This window comes from Stegostoma tigrinum, chromosome 16 (genome assembly GCF_030684315.1).
Source record: "Stegostoma tigrinum isolate sSteTig4 chromosome 16, sSteTig4.hap1, whole genome shotgun sequence".
Classification (NCBI taxonomy): domain Eukaryota; kingdom Metazoa; phylum Chordata; class Chondrichthyes; order Orectolobiformes; family Stegostomatidae; genus Stegostoma; species Stegostoma tigrinum.
Window position 1 is genome coordinate 38,709,674 of NC_081369.1, and position 25,155 is coordinate 38,734,828.

At 40.0% G+C, this 25,155-nt stretch overlaps 1 protein-coding gene across 6 annotated transcripts in view; it reads left to right on the forward strand.

The window, feature by feature from the left end:
* LOC125459989 (Fanconi anemia group A protein-like) overlaps nucleotides 1–25,155 on the forward strand; it is an 88,459-nt gene that overhangs the window by 22,887 nt on the left and 40,417 nt on the right. For 4 of the 6 annotated variants that reach the window (XR_007249147.2, XM_048547001.1, XM_048547005.2 and 1 more), the window contains 14 exons: nucleotides 1,947–2,059; nucleotides 4,316–4,392; nucleotides 7,681–7,822; nucleotides 9,768–9,901; nucleotides 12,915–13,025; nucleotides 13,645–13,740; nucleotides 13,966–14,025; nucleotides 14,395–14,483; nucleotides 15,942–16,002; nucleotides 16,181–16,230; nucleotides 17,286–17,362; nucleotides 18,349–18,459; nucleotides 19,838–19,971; nucleotides 23,790–23,860. Coding sequence is in view for 5 of the 6 variants with exons in the window: in XM_048547001.1 (XP_048402958.1) it covers nucleotides 1,947–2,059; nucleotides 4,316–4,392; nucleotides 7,681–7,822; nucleotides 9,768–9,901; nucleotides 12,915–13,025; nucleotides 13,645–13,740; nucleotides 13,966–14,025; nucleotides 14,395–14,483; nucleotides 15,942–16,002; nucleotides 16,181–16,230; nucleotides 17,286–17,362; nucleotides 18,349–18,459; nucleotides 19,838–19,971; nucleotides 23,790–23,860 (1,326 nt within the window). In the remaining variant the exon portion in view is untranslated. The remainder of the gene's footprint in view (nucleotides 1–1,946; nucleotides 2,060–4,315; nucleotides 4,393–7,680; nucleotides 7,823–9,767; nucleotides 9,902–12,914; nucleotides 13,026–13,644; nucleotides 13,741–13,965; nucleotides 14,026–14,394; nucleotides 14,484–15,941; nucleotides 16,003–16,180; nucleotides 16,231–17,285; nucleotides 17,363–18,348; nucleotides 18,460–19,837; nucleotides 19,972–23,789; nucleotides 23,861–25,155) is intronic. The other 2 variants (XM_048547002.1, XM_048547003.1) reach the window with 2 other exon arrangements.

The following is a 25,155-nucleotide window of genomic DNA, read 5'->3' on the forward strand; positions in this document are numbered from 1 at the left end:
CCCTTCTCTGATGAAGGGTCTAGGCCCGAAATGTCAGCTTTTGTGCTCCTGAGATGCTGCTGGGCCTGCTGTGTTCATCCAGCCTCACATTTTATTATCTCGGATTCTCCAGCATCTGCAGTTCCCATTATCTCAGAAGAAGCAAGCTGGTTTTTTTCAAAAAATAGCTTCTGTGTTATGCAAGTGTCTCTGGCATCCTGAGTTGTCCTTGAACTGATTAATTGCCCTTGAAAATGGCTGAGATAGCCTCAAGTCAATCCCATTGCTATGGGTCTGGTGTCATGTGTAGACCAGGCCAGATAAGAACAATAGATTTTCTTCCCTAAAGCACATTAGTGAACAGGATGGGATTTTACAGCAATCAACGGCTATTAGATTAGCTTTCAGTTCCAGATCTTTATTAAAATCAAATGCAAACACGGCAGATTGTGCAATTCCAACCCGTGTCCCAGAAACATTAACCTGAGTTTCGAGTCATTAGTCCAGCGACATTACAACCCGACTGCTGCCTCCCCCAACATCTACCCTGTCAAGCCCTTTATAGTCTTGAATGTTTGAATGAGATCACCTCTCAATCCTCTAAACTCCAAGGAATGTATCCCTAATTAGGTCAGCTTCCTATTATGGGAGAAGCTTATAACTGTTAGAGTATAAACTTTATGGTATTGTTATGTTTTAGTACTGTCTCTTTAAGCAAATTAGAGGGGCATGGGGAACATGGAATGGCATGGATGCTGCAGGGAAAATGTGTATAGAATGGAAGGGACAGGAGGGCTGGTGGAAATAAAATCAAATGTTGCTGAAAGATCTCAGCAGGTCTGGCAGCATCTGTGGAGAGAAATCAGAGTTAACATTTCAGGTCCAGTGACACTTCTTCAGAAGGATCCAGCAATTTCTGTTTTTGTTTCACATTTCCAGCATCTGTAGTTCTTTCAGTTTTTTTGAGGGCTAGAGGGATGTTTTAGGCTCCTTGAGTTTCTTTCATTAATCTTCTAACTGTGCCTTAGCATAGATGCAGACCTTGTGACCGGTCTGCATCTGCATTGGCAGAAGGACGTAAGATTTGAGATTACGTTAAGATTTGAACTGGTTTATCTTGGATTGCAGTTTTTAAATAACTTATTTGATTGCCCATTAAGAAGCAGGCATACACATGTCAAAGTTGTCGTTGTCCTACCAGACCATAGGGCTGCTCTCTCGTTAGAGAGACATTACTGGTGATAGTTTAACCTGAAGGTCACCGTGCCTCAGGAGAGGCTGAGGAGAAGAGTCCTTCATGGTACCCTCAGCTGGTGTGGCAATTGAACCCACGCTGTTACCATTGCCCCACATCACAAACCAGCCATCCACTCAACAAAATGGTACACACTCTTATATGATCATTTGTCGGGTAATTTGATTTGAAAGGAATGTCTTCTTGTGTTTAACTTCTGTGTGCAATTAAATGTGAAGTCATGCCTGCTGGAATAACAATCATTCAATATTGAATTATCAGTTCATTCACTCCTTGGTGATTAAGGATGAGGGTATAGTGTCTAGAATTGAGAGAAATGTATGTCATCGTAGATAAAGATGTTCGTTCCATATTTTGTATTGTGTTGAATGCATAGATTGCTCGAAATTATTCGGGAACCTTCAGTTATATAGTAGGAGTCAATATTTGAAATTGGCCTAAAGTGGAACTTAAAATAAGAACTGAGGTTGTTGGAGACCTGAAGCAAACAAAAACAGAAATTGCCGGAGAAACAAATCAGGTCCGGCAGCATCTGTGGAAACGTCACAGAACTCGTAATGTTAGTTTTCTCTATACGGATGCTGCCAGATTGCTGATCTTGCAATTAATTTCCATAGGACAACTTTTTGGTAATGATCTTTGAAGTCAATATGCTTATGGCTAATATCTCACTTATTAATAATTTTTATTGATCCTGTTTTGGGTTTCACAGGCTGGATATGTTTGATGTGACATTGTTTCATGGTGCCATCTCTCTGGATTCACTAAAACAGTTCTTCTACCACACACTGACACAGGTTCTGACCTACAATCCTGTGCTTGAAGGTAACAATAAGTAACATCAACATATTGGACAACATTTTTCTTTTAAGGTCACTCTTAATTACATTAAGACCTCAGACTGACTTTGACTGCCATTCTTTATGCATTTCAAAAGATGTTACTTTAATTTTCCTTTTGCAAGTGATGAAAAACAGTTTGGATTACTTTAAAATTATTCTTTCTTTCTTCTATCATGCTTGAATCTTTAGTCAGTAACACAGCAACATCTCCAATCATAAAATGAATAATGTTCTTTGGAAGGTGGTATATTATATTCACTTATCAAGAAAAAAGAAGTTTTGTATCATTGGCTGCCTCCTGCAATATTGTAGAAATGACTCTTTCCATTGGAGCGATTTTAAAATTGCATGTCTAGAATTTCTGGCTGGAAAGGCCACACTGCTGGTATTTCAACACTCAGTTGAGGTCACCTCTTTACAGCAGAAGACCAAGTAGGAGTGTTCAATCACAAGTGTGTCAACGTCAAATATCCACATTATTACAGCACGTTTAAGAGGTCTTGAAAAAAATTCTTCTCTTCACTCCAGAGAGAAACAATAACTTGCAATTATATTGCACATAATTCAGCAAGATCTCTGGGATTTTGATGGAGGCTGGAAAGATTAGTTAACCAGTGCATGGATCTTTTTGGAAGATCCAGTGGAAACTGTGATTTGCGTACTGCGACATCAGGTGCCTATTGATCTCCATCTCAGACTTTGTAAGGTTTGGCTGCTACATATATCTAATGTCACTATCTGGAACAAAGATAGTTCAAATTGCATAAACTATATCATCTTAAATTTTACTCAAGTATGCTGCTATTTATTGTTGAGGGTGTGTAATGTAGTTAAAGACTAAAGATGTAATTTCTCCCTTGCAACCACTGTTTAGTAGACCCCTGATAGCCACATGATTACCTTTTATTTGATTGCAAAAATATACTTTATCCATAAAAATATCTTTATGTCCTACACAGATACTAAAGCGGTTATGTACAATCTTTGTTTGTAAAGAATCAACATTGAAATTTGAAATTCCCTGCAGTTGCAAAACCAAAGGCATTAACTACTCATGCAGAGCACTATTCATGTAGATTTTGAGGCACTGAGAGGGTCTAACAACTGAATGCACCTCATTGTACTTTGGCAGAAAGATCTTAAATGGTAGTCTTACCCCACTGCCCCAAGCTTTAGTGTGCCCCTCTGCACATATCCTTTTGACCTTGGAATGTACCAGTCTGCAACACTCAGTTGAAGTTGCCTCTTTACAGTCGAAGACCAACAAGCTTTGACCAAAGAGTGCCCTTCTCCCAGGCACAGCCATTGTTTGTCTTGGTGCGCTTCCTGGGAACAGCACGTGGAGTCCTGTGTCATGGAGTTGCTTGGGTTGAACCTCAACGAGAGCCACTGCATCCCTCTAGATTTTCTTTATATAGGCATGTTCCAGAAGCAGATGTGTGATGGTCACTTTTCCAGTGCAGACACTTCCAGGGTGAGGCACAGAGAGCGGGCATACATGAAGGATCTGACAGGCAGTGCCCTTCTCAGCACTGTCCAAGCAACGCCTTGTGCTTGTTGGAAAGTTCTGACAATGAGGCATTCTGCCAAATGACTTTGACAGTCTGCTGAGGGAACCATTGACAGGATAACCATTTGACTACCAAGCAATCACGTTGCAGTATTGTCATATAGAACCATAGGCTCAAGGCTGAATCTCTGATCTCTGCTGAGTTATCATTTCAATATGATGGTGATTTTGGCTGCACCAGAGTTGGGCTGAGGGTGGAAAAGAGTCAGCCAACGATTCTCTAGGCTGTCTGTTTGTAATGCTGTTGGATAACCCAGTACCACTCATTGTTTAGCTAATGGATGAAGAGTGTCAGCCTGGCTGAGAGATCCAGAGGGCACCACCAGCAACTGTCTACTTTGTACCAAAGCCAGAATAATCACCTACAAAGGGAAGGAAAGCCAATTAAAAGGAGTGCACAGTAAACTACGGAGAGTAGATGTCTCTGCTGTACTCAGTCTGGGGGGGTGATTCTTGAATATCTGGTCATCTCAAATGGTTAGCTGGTTAAGGGTGTTAATTAACTATTTCTCTGGTTTTTCTATGAACAGCGAAAACAGAAAGCATGCCTTTAGCCATTTCCAAGATTCATATTTCAAGTACCAAAAAGATTGATTATAAATAAAAATTCCGTCAACAGGGATGTTTTATAATATATAACTTCAGCATTTTATTTTCTTCCTTTCACAGCATCTGACGCAATTCGCAGGCAGGGAGAATGGTGCTTTGCTAAAACTAAGCCACTTTTAGTAACCTTGTATAGAAAGGTAATTGACTTTTAATCAATATAATTGTATTTCTATAAACTGCACTGAGCTCAAATGAGTGAACCAAAGTGTACTTCAGTTGTTACAGATATAGTAGGAACTGCCGATGCTGGAGAATCTGAGATAACATGGTGTGAAGCTTGATGAACACAGCAGGGCAAGCAGCTTCAGAGGAGCAGGAAAGTTGACACTTCTGGTCGAGACCCTTCTTTCATGCTCCTCTGTACTTTAGTTGTGATGCATTCCTTTGTTCTTACCTGAAGAAAACTTTAAGAACATACTCTAGTGTATGTTGTGATTGGATCTCAAATCTATGCTCACTGACTTCTTCATAATTGTGACTCCTTAAGCTGAGTAACTTCAGTTCAGTGAAACACGTTTTTTTTTGTTCTTTCTCAGAATAAAAGGTTGAATATGTTTTTAACTAAATCAAAATTTCTCAATCAAAATGCTTTTTCTTTTTTGACAGTACAACTCTGGGACAAAGATACCTCAGCTGTTTGTACAGTTAAACCATTCCTTTAGTTTGCACAGACATTGCATTCCAATTCTGACTTGAAGTAATCTTAAAACTGCGATACGAAACTAATGAGTTCTTTCGAGTCTGTAAAATTTACTGACGCGCCATTTGAACTTTGAATGACCCCATTTATGATTGCTTTGTAAATTCAGTTCTAGTAGAGATACCTTCTTGGTTCAATGGTGTCAGTTGCTCCTCCCTAAAGGGTGGAGGATCCACTATCAAGTTGGAGAAGACTCACTGCTCACGTGGTAACAACACTATTAGAACACCGAGTCTGCTCCTGTGTGACTTTACCTGGATAGTCATGTTTTTTGTACGTGATACCACACTCCTCTGATTCTTTTGAATGGGAACTGTGAATACATTTAGTAACACTCAGCCAGATAGAAATTTATCATATTGCAAATAAATCAGAATGATTTAACTTTGTGAAATAATACAAAACAGTGCATGGGGTGAGGTTTGAAAGTGTTTAAGTGAAGGTATACTTATGAATTTAAATAAAATATTAAGGCTACAGAACAATGATGCATTAAACTAAGGGGATGAAAAAGTATAATGGTGATAATGCATCAGTGAATAAGGTCAAACCATGTAAAAATGATAAAATTTAATAGATGCCTTAGCTGAATACATCAAACATTTGTGATAAGATAGGCAAATTAATCATACCAATAGGCATAATTGTGTTAAATCTAAATACCATACCAGAAACGTTGTTGCTTGGTGACCAAAATTAGGAACTAAGGGCATTAACTAAACCTCTGTCTCAACCAAATTAACTTGATATGAAGGTATTTCCCTCTGAGGAGTAATTAAATAGATTAGGCTTAAATTTGTTCGCATTTTCATAAGTCATTGAAGTTCTGTATCCCAGAAGGTTGTGGATGCTCAGTTGTTTAGTATATTCAAGGCAGAGAGAGATTTTGGGGAACTAAGTCAATTAAGGCATATGTTGATGGGGCATGAATTGAGCTAGAAGATTAACCACAAACATACTGCATTGTGGGACAGGCTTCAATGGCTAATACAAAATAGGCTACCCTCTTACATCCCAGCCTTCTGTCCCTGGGGAAAGTTTGCCTCATTTTCTTTCAAAGAAGATAACCAAAATGTTTGCCTTATCTCTCCTCAATTCACAGCCAGAGGGGATTTGCCCAACAAGCAGTCCAGGAACTACCTAACATACTGTTTAAGAGAGGTTTAATGATAAATGTGACAACTAACAATATGTTTATTTTTACAGACTGTGAGCAGTTTTGAGGCTTATTATCTTATTACCTCAATTACTCTATCTCTTATACCATTTTAAACAAAATGGTGTGAATAGATTTTGCTGAAATGTTCTAAATTCTTTTGCTTCTTATAAAAAGCAACAATTGCCAACTTTGCGACTTTTTAAACTTTCTGATCTTACTTGCAGAAGACAATATTAAACAATACATGATGCAGAGAGATCCAATTTGGATTTTCTGTGGCATCATTTATAATTTGTAATAAATAGGTTAGAGAACATAAGATTGGCTCCATGTCTGCAACAAGAATAATGTGCATGGGCTTGCAAATTTCAGTTGCCTTTGCAAAAGGGGACCTTAACGACAATGTTACAGTGAAATGTGTCTAAAGAAGGATGCATTCTCAAATTGCATTTTTTTTTTGTTATTCACTTGCAGGGTATGGGTGTCACTGGCTAGAGCAGTATTTACTGCTCTTGAGAAGGTGGTGGTGAGCAGCTTTTGTGAACTGCTGCAGCCCATGTGTTATAGGTAGACCCACAATGCTTTTAGGAAGGGTCTTCTTTGATTTTGATCCAACGATAGTGAAGAAGTGGTGATAAAATTCCAAGTCACGATTGTATATGATGTGGAGGGGAGCTTGCAGGTGGTGGTGTCCCCACATAACTGCTGCCCTTTTCCCTAGGTGAAAATGATTGTAGGTTTAGAAGGTGCGCTACCTAAGGATCTGAGGTAGATTTCTGCAGTAGAGTTCTGCAATTGTGAGCTGTATTGATCCTAAGCTTAAAACAAATTTTGCCATGAATAATAATGATTGGTTAGTAGCCAAAATTGATGTAAATGTGTTCATTCTTGGTTGCTCTGTAAGCCTGACCCACCAAGCCCATTTCGGATTTTTTTCTTTCTCTAAAAAGTGCTAATTTTAGAAAACATTGGAGTGAACTGTATCTTTGTCCTGCAGTGATGGTTCTACTTCATTAGATTCTGTGATTTTTTTTTTTTTGAAAAAAGGAATAATGATTTATTACCACAGTTTTCAAAAAGTGGTTAAATTTTGAAGCCAACTGATTATCTCCATTTGACATTATAGGTTGAGGAGTCTATTTGTCTTGGCTGAAATAATGGTGCCATTCTCTTAATCCTTTCCTATCTTTTGCATGCTTTCACATTACTTCTTTCCAGTGAATTTTGTTTTCTTTTCAGATGTATGCTTACTAATGCACAAGACTGTGGCAGCTAGTTCAGTACTGTATCTTTTAATCCTCCAAGGCTTCTGAAATTTGGTGCATTCTCTGCAGTCAGCACATTACAGCTCTGCATTTTTAAACACAGTTAATCAGCCTATGATAACTAAAGCTTCTCTATTTTTCAAATGTTGTAACATATTATCCATCTAATTTCCTTTCCTTATACCACCAGGCCATATCCCCTTCAATTCCAGTGAAATGAACTCTTGCAAAATTGACATTTTCCTTAACCTTTAAAACTATGATTTAAACTTTTCATTAATCATGTCTTCTCATTTTGCAGCTATTTGTACTGTTTAGTGCAGAGGAGGTGATCACACATTTTCAACAAGTTTTGGAATCCCATGAGGTTAACTGGCAATATGTACTGTCCTCTGCTTCAACACTGTTGGTCTGCCAACCAGAGAGCCAAAACTATCTGAAAGGTATGACATTAACCTGGACAAGAGTCGGGTGATGTGAATCAATTTGCAACATTTTAAAATATCGCATCATACCATTGTATCTCTCCCATCTTGCTTATGATTAATCTGAGTTGTATTTCCTGTAACCGGTCAAGAGGTTTGAGGCAAAAATGACCAGCAAATATTCATTTGGTGTCTTGATTTTGAAGTTAAGAGCATATAAACTAGAGAGGAAGCAAGAACAGCAATCAGTCTCTTACAGTGATGGCCATTTTGCTTTAATTGCACTGGAGTATTAGTATTACTAACCTGATGATATTAAATGATGAATTGTAGCATTGCACACGTTGAGTCATATAATGTAGTTACTCTCGATGTTGTCAATGTCTTTGTGTTCTTTCTTCTCTTTGATTCTTGCCACTTTTTATCATCTGCTTCACCCCCACCCTTAACACTTCATGTTCCTTCTTTCTTTATAAGGGTAAGCACTGACCTTTCTCACTGTTAAATGGTGATAACTAGTCAGCTTGAAAATTTACCTACTTTTTGAAAACCTCAGTAATAAATTACTCTTCCTCCTTCTCTCTCTTTTTTCCTGTCACTTTTTCCATTCTCCCTCAGCATAATTCACCATGTTGACATTAACGAAACATGGAACAAAAGCCACAAAGAAGGTATAATCACAGCATCACCACCACTGTTTTTATTCATAGAATTAAATGTGTTATTTTTCAAAATCAGTTGGAAGAAATCAACTGAGTCCATTTTGTAGGAAGAATATGAAAATATTTCATCAATACAGTAGATGCTGAATTTATTTATACAGGGCAATCCAACATCATCTCATACAAATACAGCTCTGGCAAAAGATATTGAATCTAAGTTTAGGCTTTTGGGAACAATGGAGCCATGTATAAACTTCAATAAAGCCATTAAGAACCACAAGATAATTCAATGGATAAAGTTAAGAATTATGTAACAAACTGGGTATTTTAACCTTTAAGCTAAATTTGTAAATCCCTCTTTAAATTGCTCCAAGAAAGATCAAAAAGCATTCTGGCCAGTTGATTGTTCAATCTCAGTGCATTTAATTCTCGATACAAAGCAACAACTACTATGTTACACATCTGACATTAAACATACTTCTGTCAGGTGTAACAAATATTGCAGATATATAATCTGTTCAATAAACATGCATCTTAACTTCGTTGAGGTTATGATGCACAAAAATTGATGTGTACGCTTCCTGCATTTGATCCATTATTTATGACCAAAAGTTTAGTGTCCTACGTATATGTCCATGAATGCCACAAGGTTGGATACTCCTTTGTAAAACAAATAAATTAAGCTCTGCTTTTGAATGAAATCATTAACTTGAGGCCCTGTCTTGGACATGAGGCAAAAGATTCTATTGCACTATTTTGTAGAGGAGCCGATGAACTTTCCTGATGTTCTGGCTGACAATTATGCTCTGAGCAACATCACAAAAAATCATCTTTTCATTATATGACCTTGCTGTTGGTGGGAGCTAGCTGTGTACAAATTACATGCAGTATTTTCCTACATTGAGGCCATGACTGTAATTTGTAAGTATTTCATTTGCTGTAAAATGCTTTAGAACATCCTGAGGCTGTGAAATTAACTTTATCAGTGCAGGCCTTTCTTGTTTCTTCCCTATATTTATTTCAACTATTCTTATTTTATTCCTTGCACTTCTACAGAGTTCCTTATTTCTTGCTGTGCTCTGAGTAAAGACGCTGCTTTGCTGTGCAGAGACCGTTGAAATTACTGTTTGGGTGTCAAAAGCTAAGATCCTGTTGACACTGTACCTCTAATTCCCAGGAAGAAGACAGAAGGATGCATTTGAGTGATAGCTAACAGACTTGACTGTCCAGGAGCAAGAAAGCAGTAGCTTATTCCCTTTGAATTATTAATTTCACTAGGTTAGATTTTCTCGTCTTTTCAGAGCTACTGACTAAGTTGCTGATAAATTCATTTGAGAATTATGAATTGGAGAGTATAATCACTGCGTTCCTGCTTGCACGTCAGGCTGCACTAGAGGGACCACCTGTTTTCATCAGCTATGCCGAATGGTTCAAGGTAAGATGAGACATTTGAACAAAAGTAGCGCCCCAGAATTTAATCACTGCCTCGTCTTTAGGGAGGCCCCCCTTGCTTCTCCGTGGAGAGCATGGCAATCCTGACTGTTGTACTGATTTGAAGTATTGCAAAATAAGCGATGGGAATATCGTCTGATGAATTCAGGCCAGGAACATTTACTAATTATCTTTGAGAGAATCACGGCATCTTCGAAGTTGTTCAAAATAGCTGAATTACAAATAGCTCTAAACATTTTTGAATAGCCGGAGGAAGATGACATACACAACTGGGAAAGGTAGCTTGATTGGAAAAGTTAATTTAGGACTTAGCTTGGGGCAGGATACTCTAAACCTTTGAGACAGAAAAGATTGCAGGCTAGAGTCAGAAAATATGGAGCTGGAAAAGCGCAGCAAGTTAGACAGCATCCGCATAGCAGGAAAGTCAATATTTCAGGTCGAAACATTGAGTTTCCTGCTCCTTGGATACTCTAACACTTTGCCTGTGTCGATGGGCAATTTAAGATAAGTATCTCGTTCCTCTGTACTCCCTCAATTTCATGTGCTCTCTCTTGCTCACACTCCATTGCTAATCTTCAGAATTGAATTAGCAACTCTACAAAACAGCTCATTTGAATTTGCGATGTTTTACACTTTACCTATTATGTAATTACCTCAGGGAGCTATTAGTAGATATTTTACTATTATGACCAAGGTTTGATTGTCTGACAATTTTTTGTCTACTTGTGGTTCACGCAGAAGTTTTTTTAATAAGAGATTTTATCATAGTAAATGATTGGGTTTCAATTTATACTATGTAGAATAGACTTAATGCAACCTTGCTTCCCGATGCTGACTGTCTCACCACACAGTCTAAAGTTAGAACAATACTGTCATGGACCTCCTGTCCTTCAGGCTCCTGTTGTCTAGGTCATTGTCTAGCTTTGATGCATAGTTCCCCTGACATTTGAGAAAGCCCTAATTGTAAAGGGGGCCTTAATCAATTCTTAGACACCAGAATAACTTGGTGTTTGCTTGTATAATTTGTAATTTGTATGATTAGCTGAGGAAGCAATAATGTGACTCATGCAGGAAGACCTGGACAATATTCAGGATTGAGCTGATGAGTAGGAAGTGCGTTTGCATCACATAAACACTAAAGAGTGACCATCTCTATCAAGAGAGAATCTAACTTTCTGCCCGTGACATTCAATGGCACTATCATCACTGAGCTGTTCATTATCAACATCCTGGAAGGTTACCATTAACCAGAAGCTGAGCTCTGGCAACAGAATATGTCACAGACCAGGAATCCTGCAACAAGTAACCTGTCTCCTATCTCTCCAAAGATTGGTCTCAATCTAAAAGGCGTATATGGAAAGTAATGAAATATTCTCCACATGTCTGGATGACACAGCTCCAAAAACATTATGAAAGTTTGATACCGTCCAGGACAAACCAGCCTGTTTGATCAGGACCTTATACAGAGCTTTTTACATGCACACCCGACACCACTGGCACACAGTGGCAGCATCGTGTACCATCTGTGGGATGCACTGCTGCAACTTGCCAGACCTCCTTTGTCAGCACCTTCCAGACCTACTTCATCTACCAACTCAAAGGTCATTCATTGACATTCAATGACATTGCCATTGCTGAATTCCTCTACTTATCAGTGTTCTGGGGATTATCATTGACGTGGTAAATGAACCAGACTATCCTTAAAAATATTGTGGCTACTAGATTAGGAGGGCAGTGGTTAGGATTCCTGCAGCAAGTAACTCACTTCTTGAGTTTCCCACTACCACAAGCCAGGTGTGTGATTGGGTTACTCTCCATTTGCCTGGATGGGTGCAGCTCCAAGAGTACACAAGAAGCTTGACACCATCCACGCAAAGCAGCCAATTTGATTGGCACCACATCGATAAACGTTCACCACCAACATGCAGCAGCAGTGTGTACCACCTACAGTTTATACTGCAGCAACTCACCAAGGCTCTTCTAAACCCATGACCACATTAAACCCACTGCCCATCTGGAAGGACGAAGAGCTGTAGATACATGGGAGTTCTAGCAAGTGCAAGTTCCCGTCCGTGCCACTCTCAATCCTGGCTTGAAAATAAAGCCAAATATTGTAGATGTTAAAAAATCTGAAAGAAATAGGTTTGGCAACATCTGTGGAGAGAGCAACAAGGCTTGCCATAATCTGAAGGAGCTGTCAGACCTGCTTCACATGGGAATGTATTATGGAGAACCAGATGCGACCTGTGTCTGAACCTCTTTATTGCTACGTTTAATTTTGGTTATTCAAGAATCTTGTCGCTACCCTTCCTACCTCCTCATTTTCTGACAGTTACACGCACAGCAATTTAAATTGGCATATCAGTGGCTGAAAATGTTATTAAATTGTGTTCTTAATTTGTACACCAATTGAAATGCCTAATTTTAAACTGACCGTTCAGTTACAACTAGGTATATATTCTATAACTGTGTACAATAACCACTCCATCCAGAAACCTTTGTTTGGAAGCAACGGTTTTCCAGAAATAAATTTGAGCAGGCAGAGGTTTTTTTTTAATGCTCTTGGCATCATTTTGAGGCAGAACATTTTCATGTTTACATTATCAGATACAGTATTTGGATACGTACAACCTTCATTCCAGCTCATAATGGTTTCATTGTTTGAGCTAAATATTTATCTATGGAGTTTTCCAGTTCACTAACTTTTGGCTGCACTTTGTAATATCATTCTATGGTCCTATAAATTTCAAAATCAAGAAATAACTTTATCTCTAGTATTGTGCAGTAGAGAGCTCACAATGAATTATATTCTTGATGATACTAGTGACTTGCACTGTACACTAGCCACAGTTTTACTAGCATTACATCTGTACAGTACTGGAGGATCGCTTAGATTCCAAGCAATTTTTTTTTAATACCACTTTGGTGCAACGCTGGATCACATGTAGCACAAAATAGATGTAAGTCCCCAAATTCTGTTTGTTTTGTGTTATTAGAATTCCTTTGGGTCTGCGAGTGGTTACCATGCCAGTAGCAAGAAGTCGCTAATTTTCCTACTGAAATTTTTGACAGACCTGGTGCCATTTGAAACTGCACAATATTTAAAGGTGAGAAGATTATTAATGACCAGGTAGAAGCACCAAGCCTGAGATCTAATATGGATATTGTTGAGCTCTTTGTCCATTTATCTGTTTATTCTGCTGAGGAACAGGAAACCAGTTGCATTCAAAATGGCCATAATTTTCTTTTGCTGTTTAAATGAGTAAATATTACATCAGGGATTAATCAAAACTGCTGCCTGTCATTGTTTAGTATTGATAAACTAGTGCTGCAACCAGACTAAGCTCTGAGATGAGGGGATTGTCCTATGAGGCCTTGATTCCCTCAAACTTAGAAGATTGAGAGATAATTTGATTGAAACATAGAAGGCTTTTAAGGGGTTTACAGAGACCGAGCTGAAGAGAAATTGCTTCGCTCTAGAGTTGTGAATTTTTTGTATTCTCTATCCCCCAGGTTTGTGGATGCTCTGTTGTTGACTGTATTAAAGACAGTGTTTATGATTTTTGGGTACTAAGGCAATTTGGAGATTTGGGAAACACCCATTATAATATTAAATAGCTGAACAGAGTTGAGGGTTGATATGGCTGCTTCCTGTGATTTTACGTGTTTCTAAAGTACACTGTTACAGTAGGAATGACATTTGGCAACACTGTCTTTCTTGCACAGGTCCACATATTATATCCCCCTTATGTGGCATCAAAGTATCGCGTTATGCTTCTGGAATATATCTCACTGGCTAAAACTCGACTTTCAGATCTCCAGGTTGGTATGAAGCCAAGCTGTTAAACTGTGTGGGAGTTTTGCAGGATTGCTTAATTCATAGAGTAAAGGAACTCTATTGAGTAGTATAGCACTTCCTTTCCTAAAATGATTAAGAAGTGATAACAAAACTGTTGATATTTAAATAAGCTACTTTAAAACTAAGCACTGTGACTGACCAATCTAAGCCTTCCTTTCATTCTTAATTCCACACGTTTCTGTTTGTAGGTGTCAATTGAAGAGTTGGGTCTGTATGAGGACCTGTCAACAGCTAATGCTCCTCCTCAGGTTAGTCTCGAAATAGATGGATACAGGTTTCACTCGCATAACTGCCTGTGTCAGCATGTCAGCAAGTGCTAATGCAGAGAAATTGTCTCATTCTATTCTTTACACTTATTACTGAATTGGATTTTAATTTTTATTTCCTGAAAATTGAATGCTTCAGAACTGAAACCTAACATTGGATCCAAAGTAAAAACAAGGAATTTTAGATTCATACCTAGAATTTACAGAGGATCATTCATTCATTCATTTATTCATGGTAATATTTGATTTGTTACACAAAGCAGATCTGCAATATTTGAGGTAGCTGTTGTATCTGAGAGAAGAAAATTGCATCAGGTTTTGAATAATGTTGTTTAACTTTATTTTCTATAGCCCCAGTGTCAAGCCATGCAGGATGTTGAGAGAGCTATTCTGATTTTTGAAAACAGTGGAAAGATCCCATCTAGCGTAATGGAAGCAAGGTACGTCACACTTAGGTTCCAAATATTGAGAACTACTTCATACATTTGTGGAATAATTTATTGCTTTGTATACACTTTTATTTGCAAAAGTGAAAAAAAAAACGAAGCTTGAAATCTCCAAATCCATCCTGTACATGATATTTGCCTGCTGTTCTATAGCCCGTACTTGTACTGAGCTCCTCACTTCACAACTCTGGTATCAGGCCCCCATTCCAGGTGGCATTCTGCATCTTTACAAGTTGTCATTATTTACCCAAATCACACTTAATCGAAAAAAAAAATTGCTTACAAACAGCTGGCATAATTCACAATTCCTTGAATGTATCAATTGTTCCTAACAAACATCTCCTCCTGTTTTTATGTTTATCATAATAAGCTCAATCTAACCAAAATCACGTATCACACCCTCAGACCCTGGCCGTGGTATATTATACCTCTTTACCTTTCCACCGTGTTTGATATGATCGATCATTTACCTCTATTCCAAATTCCCCTGGTCTCTTATCTTCGAGCTTGGCCAGTCATGGGATCTTCACCACCCCACCAACAGCTTCCCCCTCCCCCAAACACACTTTCCCCCAAAAATCTGTTAAACTCTGAAATCCCATAATTATCCCAATTTTCTTCTCCACAGGCTATCCATGGGAGCATTGTCTGCGGATGTGAAGTCTGCATCCCTCTGTATATAGATAACAGTTTATATATCTAACCCCTCTGATCCCCTCCAGTGCCTCTGTGCTGTCAGATTGTTCTCGCTTTGGTTGACGTGTAGTGACACTTAAATGTTGGGCAAACCAAAGCTGTTGCCTCTAGTTCTTTTCAGGTGACCATGATATAATTATATTTAATGTCACTGTCATGGATGTTGATACAGTGGAAATGTGAATTCTGTTTTTAAAACGGCAATATCAATTTATTTAAAATAAGACTAATCATGAAGCTGTTCTATTTTCATTAAAAATCCAACATCTTACTGGTTTCCTTGACGAAGGAAAGGTTTGGTGCTTATCTGATCTATTTGTGATGAAAGTCTCACATTAATGTCATTTAAGACTTAACAGTCCTCAGAAGTGTCCAAATAAGACAATCAGTTTTATCAAGTCACTATCAATCCATCAGGAAAGTGGAAATCTGAAATAAAAAACATAAAGTGCTGAGGAATGTCAGCAGGTCTGGCAGCATCTGTGGAGAAAGAAGTAGAGTTAATGTTTCAAGCCTGTTATGACACAATAATTGCTGCCCATGCCAATATTCCAAGATTAAATGATGATTCTTTTTAGAAGCTACTTTTCAAGAATTCTTTGTTTCTAACTCAGAAGGTGAGATTTCCAATTTCAAGGCCAAACCCATCAACAATCAGTATTTTTCATCTAATTTACTGATTTTACAATAGCTAGATAAGCTGTTTAAATTTCAAATGAGCACTAATTATACACATTTTTAAAAATTTTATTCCAGCATTTTCCGAAGGCCGTATTACTTGACAAGATTTTTGCCTGCTCTGCTTACCCCTCGTCTGGTTTGTGTTTCTTATATTTTAATATTTAAGCTTAACTGTGATGTTATACAAAATACATTGTGATCAATGAGTCATATTATATTGTGATAGTACCATAATTAGTGGATCTTTGTTTATGGAATGAAATTCCTAATTAATCAATGTTATTGGTTGTGATTTGCTATATTGTCATTTACAGCTACCTCCTGTCCAGGACTCGCGAATGTTCTTCATTGATTCTCTCAAAAAGTAAGTGACCATTTCAAACTTGTATATAATGCAAAAGTCTGGATTGGAATATTCAAAGTGACAAAACAACAGCTGAATAAAACTGCCTTCATTTTAAGTCCAAGGCACTAGGCTACCTGTAGTTCAGTCTTAATTAGAATTAGGATTTGCTTTATTGTCATGTGCACTCGAGTACAGAATGAGAGGAGTACAGTGAAAAGTTTACAATATTGCTCCATGTGGCACGGAATGCTGGAATAAAATCTTCAGTACAAATCTTAGATACAACATAGGGAAATAAGGGAGAATCAGTTATGTTACCTTGCAGTTATTTGTAGTATAAGTTAGAAAAATAAGAAAATAAAGTTAGAAAGATAAAACATTACTGCCTTTCAGTAAAGGGCCTGCAGTAAGTCAGCGCAGTCATTTCCACACGTGGTCTGACTGGGTCCGCAGGGTACTGGCCGCCCCCACCGGTCCCAGCCCAACAACCGTCCCTGCTCCACTCGGCCTCAGGCCACTCTGTCTTGCTGTTCTGAGGTAAGTGTTTCGAAAACAATTAAAAGAGATGGGAAGACCAAGATAAGAAAAAAATCAGACAGAACGGATAAGCTGTGGGCTGAGGAGCCTGGATGCTGTCTGCTCCGCCGTTGCTATCTTGTAATGGTCAATCTGAATTTGGTCAGCCTGAACCCGGTCAACCTTCAGCCTATCCTTTACCACAAAGGTGCGGGAACCAATTGATTGGGGCCTATTGTGTCTATTTGTTCCAAGTTAAATTTATGGTACCAACCCCCAGAAAGTCTGTTTGAGACAATTCACGAGGACATGAACATTCTGTCCATCATAAAAACATTGTACGTCTCTAACTGTAAGAGTATTAGGTCAACTGCTGCCACTTTTTATTATTTAATGAGACGTTGTTCTGATCTCAATGCAAAAAGCACTGCAATTAGTGTTTTGTATCATTCAGTTAGATGACAAAAAGTTGATAACTCTTATTTGATTTCTTCTAATTTTGGCCCTTCACTATCTTGACCTTTGTAGTTGGTAACAGTCTCTTTTGTTTCGACCAGAGCAGATAAAATACCAGAGAATCTGTACGCGAGCTACATTCACTCATGTGAAAGAGAGAAACAGCGCCTATTTGAAGGTAAGGAGTGTGAGTGTGTGAGTAAAATATATTTTGCGCCTTTGCATGTGCTGTGAAAGCATGTTATGTAACCTGTTAAATTCAGTGAATGTTATCTGTCTGCCCCACTCGACTGCACCTGAAGTCCTCATGTTGAGTATCAAAGTTTTTTTTGTTGCAGATTATGTTAAAATCCTTCAATATTAATGATACCTATTGCTCTGTTTCTGAAGAATTCTCAGCTGTTTATTTCCTTTCTGTTCCCGTTTCCTGGTTTCCCTGATAAATCTTTAATGAATAAGTTATTCTGAAAAATCAAAACAATGGAGGCAGTGACTCTCTCTTGTCCCTCTCAATGGGACATCACAGACCACATTCTTAACACCCTTGTTTATCTGCCATCCCATAAACGACTTTTCAAAATTCATCACTAGAACCTGGCAAATTGTAGCTCTTCACATCTCCCCCATGAAGCAGCAGTTTAACCTCAAGGAGAGGGGAGGGAAGGGCTAAGAGAGATGAAGAGTGTGAAATGGGATTAAGGAAAGAAGTAGGGTGAACGGTAATATCACAATGACTCCATTCCTACCTCGCCTTTTTTAAGGTACACACTCAAGTTTGTATTCTGCCTTCCCTTCCTCTTTCTTCCTTTATTTGTCTATCTCTTCCTCTTTCTTCTGACTTTCTAGCTACCTCTCCTCATCCCAGCTTCATCTCCTCCCCACCCTCCTGCCATTCTACCTCCCCCTTCCTCTTTTCTCTTCCCTCATCTCCCTGACCTCCCTCATCCCTCAATAATGTGGCTTATTTTAAAAATTGCAAAGTTTATGGCTGAAAAGTGTCCTTAACCAAATACATCAAGTACTCACTTTGTGCAGATCCATTTATGACTGTATAATCTCATGTTGGTATATTGATGTTATTTTTACCAGAAATCCAGACATTTAAATCAATGTTATATAACCTGGCAGTTAATATTGCATTTTATCCACTTCTTGTTTTGGAAGCAGACATTTCCATGTCAGAGGAAATGCAGCATCCAATGGAACCGCTTAGAGTCCTGACGACTGCTCTTGAAGAGCTGAGCAATGTTGTTACTGAGCCAAGCGATACTGGTGGTACGTGCAAGATGTTGATAGAATGACAGTAGTCACGAGCAATCAAGATGGGCCTCACTGAGTTTATTTCTTTCTCAAGCTTTCACTTCTCAAGCCTAGGTGCATCTTTCAAAGCTAATTACATTTGTAATTTTAAGAGGGCATTGGAGAGTGTTTGGCAGCAAAATAAATCGAGGAATAAGTTAACAAATTGTTTATGCTGTATAACATGTTAGGAAGATTTTGATGTTCCCATTGACCTGAAGGGCAGTGCTAACAGTAATATAACTTTTGGTGGGATCATCCAAGCCGTCTAAAGCTAAGAACAGTTCACACGTCCTGGTTGGATGTTGTGAGTTAGGCTGATGAGCAGTCCACATAAAAATGCCTTTCATTGTGGAGTCTTGTTTCTGGACTGCGTTACAGATGTGAGGTATGGCCGCCAAGAAGAAAGAACTTGTATCTATACTGCATATTTCACAATTTCGGGACAGCCTTTATGGAGTGTATTCACTGTTATGGCATAGGAAACATGGCAATCAGTTTGCAAACAGCAGTGAAATACACTTGTTTTTCACTTCTATCGACTGAACTTTGAATATTGGCCAAAGTGGCTGCCATATTTGCTGCATTATATCAGTGGCCTCAAGAAGCTGTTCATTGGCTGTAAAGTGCTTTGGAATACCCTGAGATGATGAAAAGTTCTAATTGAATGCAGGTCTGTCTTTCTTGAACAAAGAATCTTCTGATTGAGAGGTCAGTGTGTTACCTAGTGAATCCCAGCTGACACAATAAAGTCCAATATCATGGTCTGAACGGACAGCAACAGACTTTAGAGTACAGAGGAGATCATTTTTCTAGGACTGAGCAATTAAAGAAAACTGACGAAAAATGTACCATATTTCATGTCCAACAAGATTCTAATATAGAATTGATCATAATTAATTTGTGTCAAAACAGATCTTTTTCTTAATGGGATAACGTGGTGTGGAGCTGGGTGAACACAGCAGGCCAAGTAGCATCAGAGGAGCAGGAAGGCTGACATTTCGGGCCTAGACCCTTCATCAGAAATGGGGGAGGGAAGGAGATTCTGAAATAAATAGGGAGAGAGGGAGAGGCGGATAGAAGATGGATAGAGGAGAAGATAGGTGGAGAAGAGATAGTCAGGGCAAAGAGGCTACAGGGTTCCCAAGTGGAATATGAGTTGCTGTTCCTGCAACCTTCGGTGGCATTGTTGTGGCACTGCAGGTAGCTTGTGAAGCCCACATTGATACCAAAGCTTTTCAGATTCTCCAGCATCTGCAGTTCCTACCATCTCTTTTTCTTAATGCATCTTCTCTTGAACAGAAATTAGTGGTTAATGCATTTATTTGTGTTAATGATACAAATCTTTTTCTAGTTGTTTCTGCTCAAATAGCTGTAATCTTTGGTCAACTGAAAACTATGGTAGGCACTGATGATGATTGCACTGCAATGGATAAACCAATCCAGTTAGAAACTGCTGTACATGAATTGGCTCCTGTTGAATTAGAGGTGAGTGTTCTTTTGGAGGTCATGTTACAGTAATGGGCATGTGTGTAATGTTTAGATATGCATGCATGTGAACAAGGTGCATCTAACATTTTATTCGTGTGAAATTATTGATGGTGATGTATACTGTTGTGTTTTTTTTATTTATTTAGATATTTATTTTGTATAAGTGTTCCCCTGTGACATTGGGATCATTTTCCATATTCTACTCACCCTAAACAACTTCCATCTGTATTGTGGTATATGCAATCAGTAGTAGTGTCTGATTTTCAAACGCTGTTACCCATCAATGTAAAGGTTAAAACAGTTTGGCCATGGCACAGTTCTTCCTGAACACTTCAGAGGCCCTGCAAAGAAATCCCTCCCAAAAAAATTCTGTTCTCAATTTTTGTGTTAAAATTCCGATAATTTTAAAAATGGACAATGTTGCCGGACTCTCAAAATGGCTGAGGCTGATTGTATTTCCAGGAGCTCCTCAGCCTCCAAAAGACTTGCCAGATAAAGCTGACATAAAGGGCTTGGATGTAAGCTGCCTATCTCCAGCAAGTCCAGCAAAAAAGAAAGTATCAAAACTCATTACAGTTTGTTCTCCTATACCGCGATAGTTGTGTTCTTATGCTATAGAAAGTCCACATTGAAAATCTCATGAGAGGGATATTGCTATACCTATAGAGCAGAACATTTGTGTTATCCAAACAGCGTCCACTATTCCCCGATTGAGTTACAGACAATTTGCATCAACGAAACATGCATTATAGCAGAACTACCTGTGTTTATTACAGTGAGCACCAATGCTGTTATAGTTAGCTCTTTATCTTGTAATAGAAAACCTTGTGGGGGTTAGCTTTCTGACCTTGCAAAAAGCCCACTGAGCAAACAAAATACCTGTTTTTATCACATGACTGAAATCAGAATTTGACAAATGTTTTTATTAATTCAAGGTATGTCGATGTTACTGGTTGTACCACTATTTATTTCCGGTCCCTCACTTCCCTTGAGAAGATGGCGGTGATCTGCAGCCTTGGATCACTATAGTCCATTTGGAATAGGCAGATCCACAATGCCATTAGGGAGGGAATTCTAGGATTATGAACTAGCGATACTAAAAGAATGGCAATATATTTCCAAGTCAGAATGGTGAGTGGTTGGAGGGGAATTTGCAGGTCATGACGTTCCCATGTGTCTGCTGCACTTGTCCTTCCAGATGGTAGGTGCACATTTGGAAGGTGCAATCTAAGGTGCCGTGGGGATCTTATGCTGAGCAGCTTATGGATGCTAAACACAATTACAAGTGAGCCTTAGCGATGGAAGGCATAAATGGCACCAAGTTCACAAACTGTCAAGTGGCCTGCTTTTCTTAGATGGTGTTGGGCTTCTGGAGAGTGTTGTTTTAGCTCCACCCATTCTGGCAAGTGGAGAGTATTTCATCTGTTAAGTGGCCCTGGTGGAACCCAAAACTGGGTGTTGCTGAACAGTTTGCTAATCTTGATAGTCACTGCTGGATAGCACTGTTAATAACATTTTCCATCATTTTACTGATGATCTAGAATAGATTGATGGGGTGGTAACTGGCCAAGTTGGATTAGTCCTGCTTTGTATGTGCAGGACACACCTGGGTGATTTTCCACATTGTCAGTTAAATGCCAGCATTGTACCTGTACTGGAACTGTTTGTCCAGGTGTGAGGCAGGTTCTGAAACACGGGTCTTCAGTACTATTGCTAGAATGTTGTCAGGGCCCTTAGACTTTGCAATATCCAGTGCCACCTCTGTTTCATGTTATCACGTGGAATTGGAATTGGTTGAAGACTGACATCAGTGATGCTGGGGCCTCTGGAGGAGGCCGAGATGGATGATCCATACAGCACTTCTGGCTAAAGATTAATGCAGAATGCTGCAGCCTTAAGTTTTACACACCCCCATCGTTGAGGATGGGGATGTTTGTGGAGTTGCCTCCTTCAGTGAATTGTTTAATTATCTATGACCATTCATGACTGGATATGGATGAACGGCAGGTCATTGATCTAAACTGTTGACTGGGGGATTACTTAGCTCTGCCTATCACTTGCTGCTTTTGCTGTTTGGCGAAGAACCTATTTGTGCAAGTAGTCCTGTTTTGTATCTTCATCAAGGTGACATCTTATTTTTACAGTTACCTGATGCTGCTTCTGGCATACTCTCCTGCACTGTCTACTGAACTAGTTTTCATCTCCTGGCTTAATGGTAACTGCAGAATTGGGAATATGCCAGGCCTAAGCTTGCAGATTTGTGGTTTTTTTTCCTCATTTATTGGTTCCCTTGTTACTTGCTGTAGACCCAGTCTAGTGGCTGTGTCCTTTTGAACTCAACCAGCTCAGTCAGTAATGATGCTGCTGAGATAATCTTGTTTTGGACATTGTGTTCCCCAACCCAGAGTATGTACTGTACCCTTGCTACCCTCAATGCTTCCTTCAAGTAGTGTTCAACATGGTGGAGTACTGATTTATCAGTAGTGGAGGGTGCTGGAGGTACTAGTCAGCAAGAGATTTCCTTCCCCATGGGTGACCTGACACCATGAAACTTCGGTGGGTCCAGAGTCAATGTTGAAGATTTCCTGGGCAACTCCCTCACAGGTGTATATTACTGTACTGCCACCTGCTATGTCTCCCCTACTGGTGGGACAGGACATACCTAAGGATGGTGGTGATTGTGTCATGGACATTGTTTGTACAATATGATTCTTTGAGTATGACTGTGTCGGGCTGGAATTGTCTGTGGGACAGCTCTCCCAATTTTGGCACGAGCCGCAAATGATGGTAAGGAGGACTTTGCAGGGTTGTCAGGGCCGTGTTTGTCCTTGTCCTTCCCCGAGCCTCAGCCACCTCCAGAGGCCCCAGCATCACCGATGTCAGTCTTCAACCAATTCGAATTCCACGTGATAACATGAAACAGAGGTGGCACTGGATATTGCAAAGGCTGAGGGCCCTGACAACATTCTAGCAATAGTACCGAAGACTCATGTTTCAGAACCTGCCTCACACCTGGACAAACAGTTCCAGTACAGGTACAATGCTGGCATTTAACTGACAATGTGGAAAATCACCCAGTTGAAACTTTAGTGGTCAACACAACTGAATGGCTTGCTGGAGACAGAAAGGACTGCAGATGCTGGAAGCTACAGTCAAAAAGTGTAGAGCTGGAAAAGCACAGCAGGTCAGACAGCATCTGAGGAGTAGGAAAGTCAACGTTTCAGGTTGGAATCCTTCTGGCTTGCCGGACTATTTCAGAGGGCAATTTATGAATCAATCACATATGAATAAATCTGAATCTGGAGCCACATGCAGGCCAGACCTGGACACTGGAGAAGTAGGTGGAGTTTTGTATCACTTGACAGTGATTTCGTGGCCACTAGTGGACTACTAATTCTATTCTCGGTTATCCAGGTCTCCGGGTTATTAGTCACCACGAGTCTATCGCCTACACAGTATAGAGTTATAAGTGGTTCAGTTTGATTCACATGAGTTGGGAAGAGGTGAGAAGAATTTGAGTGATTTAGAAAGGTTAAAGAAAGAGTGTGATTGAGAAAGTCATTCAGGTTCTATGAACTGACCCATATATTTGATATTTTGTCTTGCAAGTATTGTTGTCATTTATTTCAAAGCATTTTGAATCTTCTCTACTATAGAAATCCATAAGATGTGTACAGTATTCAGATTGAGAGTACCAGCTATTTCTGGTGTCATTATATAATTATAGTTATACTATGATACAACTGTTGTAATTGTGTGTTTCTAGCCAAGGCAAGTTTTTCAAGAGTGCTGTTAGAATGTGTTTTCTCTTGTAGGTCAGAGATCTTCTATTAAAGAGCTTTTGTCAGACATTTATTACAGCAACAAAATTCAGCCCACCCCAGAGGTAAGGTGCAACAGTGAATGAAATGGCAATGAACTCACGTTAATTGAATTGAGGAGCTCAAACAGTTCATCCACTTTAACAACACCTTCCACCCCAACCTCAAGTTCACCTGGGCCATCTCCAACACATCCCTCACCTTCCTGGACCTCTCAGTCTCCATCTCAGGTAACCAGTTGGAAACTGATGTCCACTTCAAGCCCACCGACTCCCACAGCTACCTAGAATACACCTCCTCCCACCCACCTTCCTGCAAAAATTCCATCCCCTATTCCCAATTCCTCCGCCTCCACCGCATCTGCTCCCAGGATGAGGCACTCCACTCCCGCACAGCCCAGATGTCCACGTTCTTAAAGGACCGCAACTTTTCCCCCACAGTGGTCGAGAACACCCTTGACCGTGTCTCCCGCATTTCCCGCAACACATCCCTCACACCCCGCCCCCGCCACAACAGCCCAAAGAGGATCCCCCTCGTTCTCACACACCACCCCACCAACCTCCGGATACAACGCATCATCCTCCGACACTTCCGCCATCTACAATCCGACCCCACCACCGAAGCCCTTTTTCCATCCCCACCCTTGTCTGCCTTCCAGAGAGACCACTCTCCACGACTCCCTTGTCCGCTCCACACTCCCCTCCAACCCCACCACACCCGGCACCTTCCCCTGCAACCGCAGGAAGTGCTACACTAGCCCCCACGCCTCTTCCCTCACCCCCATCCCAGGCCCCAAGATGACCTTCCACATCAAGCAGATGTTCACCTGCCCATCTGCCAATGTGGCATATTGTGTCCATTGCACCCGGTTTGGCATCCTCTACATTGGGGAAACCAACCGGAAGCTTGGAGACCGCTCTGCAGAACACCTCTGCTCAGTTTGCAACAAACAACTGCACCTCTCAGTCGCGAACCATTTCCACTCCCCCTCCCATTCTTAAGATGACATGTCCATCACGGGCCTCCTGCAGTGCCACAATGATGCCACGCGAAGGTTGCAGGAACAGCAATTCATATTCCGCTTGGGAACCCTGCAGCCCAATGGTATCAATGTGGATCTCACCAGCTTCAAAATCTCCCCTTCCCCCGCCGCATCCCAAAACCAGCCCAGTTTGTCCCCTCCCCCCACCGCATCCCAAAACCAGCCCAGCTCATCTCCGCCTCCCTAACCTGTTCTTCCTCTCACCTATCCCTTCCTCCCACCTCAAGCCGCACCTCCATTTCCTACCTACTAACCTCATCCCGCCTCCTTGACCTGTCCATCTTCCCTGGACTGACCTATCCCCTCCCTACCTCCCCA